General features: G+C 54.5%; 1 protein-coding gene across 1 annotated transcript in view; it reads left to right on the top strand.

Moving 5' to 3' along the window:
• LOC144945123 (protein mono-ADP-ribosyltransferase TIPARP-like) overlaps positions 1–12,245 on the top strand; it is a 62,242-nt gene that overhangs the window by 30,643 nt on the left and 19,354 nt on the right. Inside the window, exons 2-3 of the mRNA XM_078873398.1 lie at positions 151–1,110; positions 8,287–8,612. Coding sequence (XP_078729524.1) covers positions 301–1,110; positions 8,287–8,612 — 1,136 coding nt within the window. The 5' untranslated portion in view covers positions 151–300. The remainder of the gene's footprint in view (positions 1–150; positions 1,111–8,286; positions 8,613–12,245) is intronic.

Here is a 12,245-nt window from a genome sequence, read left to right as displayed (position 1 = left end):
TCTTGGTTGTGTTGAAAAGTGTTGTTATTTTCGTAGGTTTAAGGTCAGAAATATGTTTCTTTGCAGTGCAACCCGGACGTGTATATCTGCGTATATCGAGGTAGGGTCCCGTTTTTGACATACGCACGTCCGCTTGTGTTCCCGTCTCAGCTGGGCAGAAGAGTTGCCGGTGCACTGGACGGGCACCCATGCCGTTGGGCGGTGCCCTGCGCGCCCCTGCAGGCTGTGCGCCTTCGCTGCGGGCCTGACATCGGCGCTGGCAGCGCCGCCTCTGCCACCGCCCCCCCCTGCCGCGCGAAGATGGACGGGCGACTCGGCGACGCCGCCGCAGCCGCTGCCGTCGCCGGTCTGAACTGCCTACCCACCGGCGGCGCTGCCAGACGCATCTTCGACCGGCACAAGCGGCGCCGGTGGCTGCGCCGGGTCGCGCTGAACCGCTGGAACCGGCTGCGCAAGCCGCAGGTGGCCGTCCGCGGCTCCAGCTGGCTCGTCGGCGACCTCCAGCCGCGAACGCCGCAGGCACAGGCGGCACAGGCGGCGCAGCCGCGGCCAAACCCGTCCCAGCGCATGTTCCTCTGCTCGTCCCCCCCGCTGCTGCTCGCCAGGCAGAGCGCCCTGCTGTGCGTACAGATGCTGTCCGAGCAAGTGGCGGCGACGAACTTCCACGACGTGGCCGCGCCGCAGGTGGCGCCGGCGGGGATAGGTCATGGCAGAGCGCAGGCAGGCACGCGCGTGCCGCCGTCCCCGCGCGCGCCCGCGCCCGCTTCCTGCTCGCCGCTTCCGCCGCCTCCTCCGTGTGCCCAACCGCCCGCTCCTCCTTGTGCCCAACCGCCTTCGGTGCCGGCACCACCACTTCCTCCTCCGTGTGCGCCAGCGACTCCTCCTCCGCGCGCGCCGGCGCCTCCTCCGCCTCCGTGTGCAACACAACCTCGATGCGTGCTGCAGCCAGCATGCATGCTGCCCTGCTCGGGAGCCGGCGAGAAGTTTGGAGGCGGTGACAGCTGCGATGGGAGCGGCGTGGAGAAGATGGACTGCGACCCCGCGGGATCGTCGGACGAGGATCTAGCCGTGACAATGGACGACCTGGATGCGATGACCAAGCTTCTGCAGGTCGGTGTGTGCGTAGCTGTGTCTTGGGCCTCTCCCCTAGGTCGACTTGGCTTGAAATGAGTACCCGGTGGTAAGGAGGTTTGCCCGCAGGCGATGGTATAGTGGCCTGTCGTAAGAATGAATGTTGTGATGTAAAAAAATATACAGTGATACCTCGGTTCACGAACGCTTCTGTTCACGAACAACTCGGTTCACGAACAGAAAAGTTCATAAAAATATGCTCCGGTTCACGAACTCCGCTTCGGTTCACGAACAGGAGCCGCGGCCATTTTAATGCTATTTCCAGGCTGTCACATGGTCGTGCCTTCCTGTAGGAAGATCGTGGAGAGAAGAAGAGACACAGAAAGAAGTACTGTGAGTACTGTGAAGACACTTTCAGTGACTTTTTGCTTTTTGGTGTGCTTTTTAGCACCTACAGTACTGTACTGTACTACTGTACTGTACAATACTGTACTTACTGTATTGTACAGTTCACCCGTTTGAGTGCTTACTGAAGTCATCTCAAGCAAGGTTAGTGTTCTCTCTTTATACATTACTATACTGTACAGTACTAATGTGTATTGTAATTTGTTTCATATTTTTGTGCTTCAAAAACCAAAAAAAAAGGTCAGAACGGATTAACCGGATTTACATTGAACCCTATGGGAAAATGTGCCTCGGTTCACAACCAATTCGGTTCGCGACCAGAGTAAGTTCACAAATTAAGTTCGTGAACCGAGGTATCACTGTATTGCGGAAAACGTCATTGGTGGAGATGATTGAGTAAAAGCAGGTTTAACACATAGGATTTCGCGACCACTTTTATCCATAACTAGTGGGAAGTACCCGGCGTTGCCCGGGTCAAATTAAAAAAGAAAAACTAACTGTGGTGGTACCTGCTATCACTACAGTAGTAAATGTTGATTCTATAGCAGTATTTATCGACTCTATAGCACAAAGTACTCGCTTGACAGAGTGGCGTGGTGAGGCCTAGTCCCGTGCAGAGCCTCCGGCCTCGCCTAGATTGTCCAGTTGGCCGAGGTGGCACCTTGGCAGGCTGGGGCTGGGCTGCTATCCCTGACCCCCCCCCTCAGCCACGATCTCCCCGGCTGCTCTGCAGTAATATCTACGGCCTATACGACTGTGTAGTAGTAACTGTACGCATCGGGGTGGTGGGGGGACATCGCACAGTGAAGAATTTACCTGAGCGTTTAGTGTATTTTTTAATAGCATTTTTAACGTGAAAAAAAATGTTCCCTTCACTCCCACCGAAGGCGTGCGACTTGGCATGGGCCATTCTCCCCACCAAAGGCGCGTGAGTTGGTATGGTCGTGCACGCTGTCATAAAAAAAATTATAATAAGAAATCACACAGAAATCGCACAAAGTCGCTAATTAAACTAATTAAAAGTTGACGTATGTGAAAAAGGAATAGCGCTTGCTCACGGCGGGGCTTACGGCGTGGTACCTGGCTATTTTTATTTTACGTGGGAGAGCGAACACACAAACAAACCCACAAACCCCGCTACAAACAATTTTTGACTTTTATATATATAGATAGAGGTTTTTGGGTTAGAGTGCGTAAATATAAATGTGATCGGGGCAGTCGGGGAAGTTAAGAGGCTGAGCCACGTTGGGTGGTGAGGAAAGATCCGCGCCATCGGCCACGTGGCCGAAGGACCTCTGCACGCCGTCGGCCAGCGGTGTGCGGAGTGCTGGAATAGAGGAGCTAACGGAGGAGCGTGCGTGGCACGCGAGAGGGAGCGTGCGCGGGGCGCGCGCGGAACGACTCTGGTCCGAGAGGAGGCCAGTGGGGGTGCGGAGAAGAACCTGAATAAAAGACAAACGGAGACCAGCATCGCCTGATGGAGTCTTTTATTACATTGGGGTCAGAAGTGGAACGAGATGTCGAAACATCTCAAGAAAAAGAATATACCTGCACCATCTTCAGAAGACGAAGAGGACCTTCCTCCGGTGGTGGCGGTCCCGACCATGGAAGGCGTGGGCAAAGTGGCGGCGAGCGACACGACATGAGTACAAGATGTCGTCGGAGCGGCCGGGCCGTCTACGTCGATGGGCGCCGAGGACGGCTGGCGACACGTGGCAGATTCGCTGCGGGCCGTTCTGCTGTATTTGGTCACCCTGGTCGTGCCAGCGACGATGCCGGATCGGCCACGCAGCGGGCCTTCAAGCGGGGAGCCTTCTGGGGCCGAGCCGTCCGCCATTAGGGCCTCTGCGACGCTTCCCGCCCTCTCCGACACGCGGCAGGACACCGCCATCTTGGGTGTGGTCGCGGACGAACAGCGGCAAGCCGCCATCTTGTCGCCGCTGCGGCGGGAAGCCGCCATCTTGTCGCCGCCGCGGCGGGAAGCCGCCATCTTGTCGCTGCCACGACGGGAAGATGCCATCTTGTCGCCGCCGCAGGAGACGCCTGCATCGGAAGACAGCAGCTCGGGGACTCGCAGCCATCGCCTGACGACGATTAAAGAATTCTCAATTGGAGGAGATTGGAGCGCATTTGCCTGGCGTTTTGAGTCGGCCGTCCGATCCGCCAAGTGGACGGATGCGGAGGCCTTAGAAGTTCTGCCGACGCTCCTGGACGACAAGTCTTTGAAATTCTTCCGCTCCATCAAGGCCGCGAAGAAAGCGACGCTGAAAGGGGCGTTCGAAGAGATGGCGGAAGTGTACGAGCCTCCGGACGACGCACACCGCAGATTCGTCCAGAGGCAACGGGCACCCGAGGAATCGCCTGTGGCTTTCCGGGGCACTGTGCTTGAGCTGGCCATGGCCGTGTATCCAGAGACGGAGCCCGACTTGTTGGAGCCCTTGATACTGGGTAAGATGTTGGAGCTGTCCAAGGACTTGGGCATTCCGATGCCGATATGCGGCCATGAGCAGCTGACCTCCCAGATGGCAGCCAAGTGCCTCGACGCGCAGTTCAACTTGCGCCGTTGGGCACAGGTGACCGCCTGGACGGCGAGCCCGACCGTGGAGGGAGGTGCCGCCGGGTGGACTCCGTCAAAGGCCGTCTTCATGCCGGACAAGAGGGGGCCTGGCGATCTCTCTGCAGCGGCGGCCCAGTGGGTTCCTCGAGGGGGAGCGGAGTCGGGCTCCGGCCCGCCGCTGAGGGATCGTCGAGACGGGGGGGGGAGTCGGGCGGCGGGCCGACTCGTCGTGTTACCGCTGCAGGCGTCTTGGACACTTCGCGCGGACGCGACGTCAACGCCATGAGAGTCAACAGTGTCACACGGGCCGGCTATTATCCTGCCGGACACAGGGATTCCTGCACCGGGTGGGCCTACTACGGCGACGGGGACACTTGGCCCCGCTGCCCCTCCAACCCCGCTGCGGTTGCAGTTGCAGGGGGCCCCGACTACGGACCTCTCTGGGGAACGGGGTGCTGGGACGGACAGGCCTCCACCAGCGGCGGATGGTTCCGGTTTCGCCGCTCCTAAAACCCTGTCGGGACTGCAACCTTTGAGGGCGCCGCCTCTCGTGAAGGATGGGCCGGCGACCCGCACTCGTTCCAAATCCCTTCCCTTTCGTTAATTGTGTTGTTATACTCTCTGTTGTGTCTGGTGATTCCTGATTGTGATGCTGTTGCTCGCATTATTTTGTCTTATTGCAGCCGGGACGGCTGGCTTTTTCATCAGGGGGGGGGGGTCATGTAATGCGAGCGTAAATGGGGTTGTTGCTGGGCTCTGGTCCAATCACACGGCCCGGGGTATTAGGGGGCGGAGCCTGGTCTGCGGGGCGTGTGGGAGGGGCCACCGTTCACCTCGGCTCCAATGGGAGGCGAGGTGAATGGGGGCGGAGCCAGCGGGGTAGTATGGGAAGGCCAGATCTGACGATCCGGAAGGGGAGGAGTCAGGGTCACGTGGGGGGAATGTATATAAGTGGGAGCCCAGAAGAGATCGGGACAGTCAGGGAAGTTAAGAGGCTGAGCCACGTTGGGTGGTGAGTAAAGATCCGCGCCATCGGCCACGTGGCCGAAGGACCTCTGCACGCCGTCGGCCAGCGGTGTGCGGAGTGCGGGAACAGAGGAGCTAACGGAGGAGCGTGCGGGGCACGCGAGAGAGAGCGTTTATGGCACGCGAGAGGGAGCGTGCGCAGGGTGCGCGCGGAACGACTCTGGTCCGAGAGGAGGCCAGTGGGGGTGCGGAGAAGAACCTGAATAAAAGACAAACGGAGACCAGCATCGCCTGACGGAGTCTTTTATTACATAGGTGTAGATGACATTTCTGACAGGGTTGGCTTGCTTAAACAAGGTAAAGTCCAAAGCAATAAGTCTGCGCTAACGCTCACCATGCGCGCCACCACGAGACGGAGTCATTGTTTTGGTCATGGCATGCGGCGTCGCTCCACGTGTATGCCGAAATGAGACCATTCGGCTCGTGGTGAATTACTAATATACAGGAAATATGCCGAAAGCGAAGCCGTGCTGAATTATCCCCAATTACGAATGATCAAATACCGAAATAACATAGTTTTACTCTACCATAAATGCTGTGATTCAATAACTTATTTGATTGACGTTCGTATTGTTTTGCTGCACACTCGAATTCAGTTCAGTTATTGTCCCAAATAAGTCAGTGATGTAAGCAAGGAGACTGCTGATCACAAGACAACATCAACAAATTCCGTACTTTTTTAACATCCATTGCAAATGCCATCAGCTCATTTCGCGGTTCATGAAAATCTCTCCACAACAGCCTTCCTCTCGACACCCGAGGAGCCTTAGTGTGAAACTAAATCCCATTGTGATGATCGAACCCCCATGCAAAAAGACGTATGGCAGACTCTCGAAAATCTCAGGGTGTGCCGGTTAATCCGCAAATCGGATAAACTGGCACACACTGAGATTTTGACATAAATTTATTAACTTGTGGATTTTCCTTGAAGCCCAAGTTAATAATCTAAAAACAGTTGTACCTTGTTATTCTTGGAAATGTTTATTACAAGTCACGTGCATAAACCGAACAAATATGTTGCACCAGTTGATCAGAAATCCAAGTGATCGCCTCTACAGTGCAGTAGTCGCCATGTCTTTACAACAGTGGGTGGAGTTTGATTGACTTGGATTGGCGTCGCTCTGCTATCCACTTAGTGGGACGAGTCCTGCACGGGAGCAGGAAAGTTATTACTGAGCATGCGCATCGAGCGGTCGATCGTTAGTATTCATTCTAAATCGAAAGCGTAACAATCGAAATCATCACTTGTGCTTAATTTAGTGTGATTTATCCGATTATTTATTTAGTGAGTTTTAATTTACACCTATATGATGTAGGTTTTGGTATAGAGACCCATGAAAAATGGTTATATTTTTGGATTATCCGTGATTTGGAATTATCCGCAGCCGACCTCCCCATTATTAGCGCAGTAATCGAGTCTAATGTGGTTCACAAATGACGTCTTACCAAGTTCTGCGCTATGTTCTTTACCTGCCAGTTCCTTAATGCACATGCTCTGCGTCGAAAGAACACGTGGAGAAACACTGTTCACGGAGATGTGAGTTCCTTATTGTGCCACAGATGTGGAGCAGCATTTGTGTAGAGAAGCCAAACCTGCCATCCCAAGGAATCGTTTTGCCCTCGGTGTAGCCACACAGCACGCACGGAACATTCGGTTGAGCGGTTTCGTGTTCTGGAGGTGTTCGACAGAAAAGAATGCCCTCAAATATAAGCAGCATCCTCACAAGCATAGCACGCAAAAGCCACTCTGTGTGTGTGTGCGCATCACGGCTGTCGGTGTTCACATGAATTTGAAGAGCACAATCAGTGCGTTTCGGGTGCTCCAACTCGTGTCTGTTCCTGATCACCCGCTGTAGCCTCAGTTTTCTGCTTCAGAGCGTTTGACGGTGGTGTAGATATCAGTTAAATTGCGTCCAATTCTCGCACACATTATTTTCACCGTGTCGATCGCAGCGGGCTAGAAACCCAACTTCCCACGGTCGTATGCATGCTCCTTAGCCTGAGAAATCCTGTAGCGCACCTCGAAAGATCCCCTTTGAGCATCGGTCAGAAACAGTCTGTCCCGTCCATTTTAAAATGTTCCTGCCGACACAACACTCTCCTCTTTTCCACGTTGAAAAACCGACGACTTGGGGCCTTCCCTACGCGTTCTTCGCGAACGGCTTCCAAGTGCCGTTTCGGTTTGTTTGGTTTCACACTTGTCGCTCGACAGCACAGCGAGATCCTTGAAGGCATTTGGCTTTTTTTCTCTTTCTTCATTTCTCCTGCCAAAAACACTTGTGGACGCCACGCTCAAGAAAATGTCGTCGTCTCTCCATCGTTCTGTGGTTTTGCGAACGCGTTTCTTTTGAGTTTCTCTTACTCGTTCACCGACGCGATTTGGGAAGTGATGACTTTTCTCGCCCAGACGTGGCACACGACTAATTCGCACAGTGCCCAGACTTCATCCACCAATCGTAAAGACATGCGGTCTGATTTGGATCGACATACCGTGCTGGTTTCCTATATTGTGGAGATGTTTTGGGGCTAACGTCCAGTAAAAAAAACTCCTTCGTTTAACTCACGGTCGAAGTACGTCAATGGCGCCTGAGACACGCGACGCCTGCTTCTTGGGCAAGCCGATTCCACAGTTTAGGGGCCATGGTGTTTTTGACCTACACAAATATAAAAATAATAAGGCGTCCATACAAAATGTAAATTGCTTTTAAGTAGCGAATTAATTGATTTTGATACAGGCATGCATTGTCACCGGATCTTGGTACGTGTGCAAAATGTGTAATTGATTGAACAACAGGAAGTGGATGAAATTTAGATTACAAGATTTGACCACGACAAACAGAAATCAAGTGAAGTAAAACCATTGAAAAAGCCTCACGTTGGGAATGTCCCAGACGTTTCTCTCTGTCTCCCGTTTTGCTTTACGCCACCAAGACTTGGCATTTGCAAGCGTGACATGAGGAAGCTTCTACTGTATTTCTCAGACTCCATCCTCCGATGAAGAAATTGGAAACCGCCAATCCAAAGAACGAGTGTAGCGGTCCATTACTAAAAGAATCTCAGCCTGGATTATGATTATTGTCGTGCTGGTTTACCCAACTAAGCCCTAACCGAGTCTCAAGATGCTCTTTTTTAGGAGGGTTATTGTTAAGAATTCTCAGTAGGGAGGAGGTGGGCGACGATTGGCACAGCGCGTGTTCCTAATTGAGTCTCCGGCGTGTCTCCCGCAGACGGTACAGCGCCACACGCACCACGTGGACGGCGTGGAGATCTGCGCGCCCTTCCTGGCGGGCGACTGCGACTTGTGGGCCACGTGCCCTCGCCACCACACCACGCTGCCCTTCCACTGGCAGCTGCGCAAGCGGAGGTCCGTGGCGAGGCCGGGGCCCTGGCCAGGGCTGCCCGGCGGAGACCGCGGCGGCGACACCGGCGGTGGCACGGTCGGCATGGCGAAGGCCGGAGGGGATGAGTGGGAGAGCCTCCCCGAGCACGCCCAGGACCCGCTGGAGAAGCTCTACTGTGACCCCGACCGCAATGTCATCGTGCTGCAACACGGGTGAGGGGCGAGCGGGGGGGGGGGGGGGTGAGGGGCGATTTGCGCGGGGGGGGGGTTTGGAGGGTCGATTGGGGGGGGTGGGTAGTGAGGGGCGAGCGGTGCAGGGGGTGGGGGGTGAGGGGCTTGGGGGGTGAGGGGCAAGCTGCGCGGGGGTTGAGCGGCACGGGGAGTGGGGGGTGGTGAGCAACATGCCGTTGGCGTCATGAGCACGGGTTAGGCGGCGGTAAGCAGGATGAGTTTGAGGGACGTGGGATGAGGGCTTTGGTGGGAGAGAGGGGCGTCGTGCACGGGTGGAGGCCACGGGGTGAGCGGCGCGCTTGTGGCGTGAGGAGCATGGTGAGGGTGGTAGGGTGAGGTGGCGCAAGGTCGAGAAGTTGGGGTGAGAGTTGTGGGGTCAGGGGTGAGGGCGGTAATGATATCACTGCTTTTTGTTGTGTTTAGTTTGTTGTCCTTCTGCACCTCCGATTAGCACGGTTGGCTACTTACGGTGCAAAAGAAGTTCAACATACGTGGTGATATTGATGGTAGTGACGATGATGGTGAGTGGCAGTGGTGGTGATCGTGGGGGGATGTCCATATTAGATTTGCCATTCCACTCATGGCGTTTGTAACCACCACAGCGGCCAAATGGGGGCTCTGGATGGGTGCGAGGGGCTGGTAACCCCTCCACCTTGAATTAATTACCACAAAACCAAATCTAAAATATCTAATTAATAAGCTTGTGCCAGAGGCCCCGGGGGGACAGGCGTCTATGACGTCTCCTGGTCAAACCCCATTTGGCGGAGCCAGGAGATTGAATCTTTACCCTCGGGGCTCCTCCAGAAATTATTTTTAAAAAAACACTGAGGGTGGCCACGTGGAATGTTCGAAAGCTCATTGCGGAGGAGAGGTTGCCACTACTGTGTCGGGAGCTGGACCGGTACTGCCTGGATTTTTGTGGTATTCAGGAGGTCCGGTGGACCGGCTCGGGCTCCTGCCACCATGAGGGGTGGACAGTCCTCTACTCGGAGTAGGAGACTACCAAACAACAGGGAATGGCTCTTCTTCTGAACAAAATAATGAAGGGGACGTGGGAGCCTGGTGGTGTGGTGTGAGAAGCAGTAAGCCCCAGACTACTTTGGGCTCGCCTTCCCATCAACTGGAGGCGAAGAGTTGTGGTCATGGTTGCTTATGCCCCCACCGAAGACGAACATCCATGGAGGGATGCAGGCAAGGCCGATGAGTCAGAAGGCTTCTATGACTTCCTGTCACAGGTGCTAGCTAAAGTGGTCCCTCGGCATAGAGTCATCCTGTTGGGCGACTTGAATGCCCGAGTTGGTCATGATACTGGTGCCTGGTCTAGAGTTATTGGAAGGCATGGGCCAGATCAGCTGAATAACAACGGTAGGAGGCTGCTAGATTTTTGTGCAGCCAATGGGCTTGTAATTACCAACACGCTGTTCCGGCATTGGCGCATCCACACAACATCATGGAAGCATTCCGGGTCCAAGCAAGAACATCTACTGGACTATGTAGTGACGGAACAGCGGATGCGGGCCCATGTCCTTGACACCAGGACCTACCGTGGAGCTGATCTGCCCACTGACCATCGACTTGTCATCTGTAATATGCGCTTGCCATTCTTCCACTCCGGTGGTGGGTGTACACCCAGGACCCCATTCAAACCCAAGGTGGCCTGGTCTCAGCTAGCTGATGAAAGTTGCAAGCGAGAATTTAATCATCGCTTGCGGCTGGGGTTGGCATCGTCCCCCACTCCTCCAGATGTCGAGGTGAAATGGGCGAGGTTTAGGGACTGTGGCTCATGCAGCTGCAACGGCTGATTTGGGTACACGGTCCAGACCTCCCCAGAGACCCTGGCTGACAGAGGAGGTGTTCAGGCTGGCTGAGAAAAAGCGACAGGCCCACTCTCATCGTCGACAGCATCCCACGTCAGAGAATGAGGAGGCTTACCGGAGCCTTCGCTCGGAGGTTCGGAGAGCCGTGAGGCGCTGCAAGGATGGGTGGTGGTCGCGGGTTGCTGAGGAGATGGAGTCTGTCTCAATGGCCCGTGATCACAAATTGCTATTTAACGCCATCAAAAAAGTAACCTGCAGTGCCACACCTATTACCATCATTAGGGGAAAAAACGGTGATCCAATCTCCGACCCCCAGGAACAGGTTTGCAGATTTGCTGAGCATTTCTGTGAAGTCCTGGGGGAGGGGAAATCCCTTGGCATGGAAAACATCGTGGGACAAAGTGGGGATGACCTTGCTGAGGCTGCGGTGTCTCAAATATTGGAAGAAGTCACCCCCGGTGAGTGGCTGGCTGAGGTCCCATCTGTTGAGGAAGTACTAAAGGCGATCCAGAGTCTGAGACTAGGAAAGGCACCGGGCAGAGATGATCTCCCAAACGAAATGCTGAGGGAGGGTGGCGTTTGTGCACAGACTGCCCGACATGATATCATGACAACAGTCTGGACCACTGCACGGGTTCCGCAGGATTGGAAGGATCCTCTGGTGGTCCCCCTCTTTAAGAAGGGGGACCACACAGACTGTAACAACTACAGGGGCATCTCACTCCTCAGTGTGCCGGGAAAGGTCCTGGCAAGGATTATTTAATATCGCCTTGCCAGGCACGTTGAGGAGAGGCTTGCGGAGCCTCAATGCGTTTTCAGGAAATGGTGATCCTGCACAGATGCCATATTTTCTGTCCGTCTGCTACAGCAAAAGTGTAGGGAATTCCAACAAAACCTATATCTCTGCTTTATTGACCTGGTCAAGGCCTATGATACCATCAGTAGGCCTGGGCTCTCGGTTATTTTTCGTGCTTTCGGAGTCCTTGACCCTCTGCTCACGATCATTAAGGACCTTCATGATGGTGAGCGGACCCGGGTCAAACTATGTGGCCGGCAGTTGGAGCCATTCTCTGTTCACCTTGGGGTGTGACAGGGATGTCCTCTGGTTCCCACATTATTTAACATATTTTTCGACCACGTAGTTGGTGAAGCCTTCGATGGCTGTACCGGAGGATTTTCCATCTGGTACAGATACAATGGGAGGCTGATCGATGCCCGGGTGCGGTCAAGGGATGGCTACCTATTGGTCAATCACGTTATGTATGCTGATGATCTGGTAATTGCCGCTCACTCAGAGTAGGAGTTGGAGGCGCTGCTGCTGAACCTGGAGCTTGTCACTAAGAGGTGGGGCCTTACCATCAGCCCCACCAAAACTAAGCACCTGCTTGGGTATTTTGTACCATCGGACACTCCACCCCCACAACTCCCAATAGGTGACGGGGCAGTTGTGGAGGGAGTGGAGAGTTTCCCATACCTGGACAGTGTGCTCATGACCGGCTCTGGTTTGACAGCAGAGCTCTCACTCCGAATCAGTAGAGCGGCATTATATTTTCATCGGTAGCGTAACGCTGTGTGGAAGCTACCTGGTCTGTCGCTCCACATGAATCTTCTGGTCTTCTCGGCGACGGTCATTCCCTCCCTTCTCTATGCTTGCTTAACGTGGACCCCCCTAATGGAACATCTTCGCCGGTTAGAAACATTTAGACTGACCTGCCTACGATCCATCCTGGGTTTAACCAGGCTGGATTGTGTGAGGAGCTCACAAATCCTTGAAAGATCTGGACAAAGTCCCCGGCAG

Source organism: Lampetra fluviatilis, chromosome 36 (genome assembly GCF_964198595.1).
Source record: "Lampetra fluviatilis chromosome 36, kcLamFluv1.1, whole genome shotgun sequence".
NCBI lineage: Eukaryota > Metazoa > Chordata > Hyperoartia > Petromyzontiformes > Petromyzontidae > Lampetra > Lampetra fluviatilis.
Note: the sequence above shows the minus strand (reverse complement) of the source record. Positions and strands in the feature narration are given on the sequence as shown.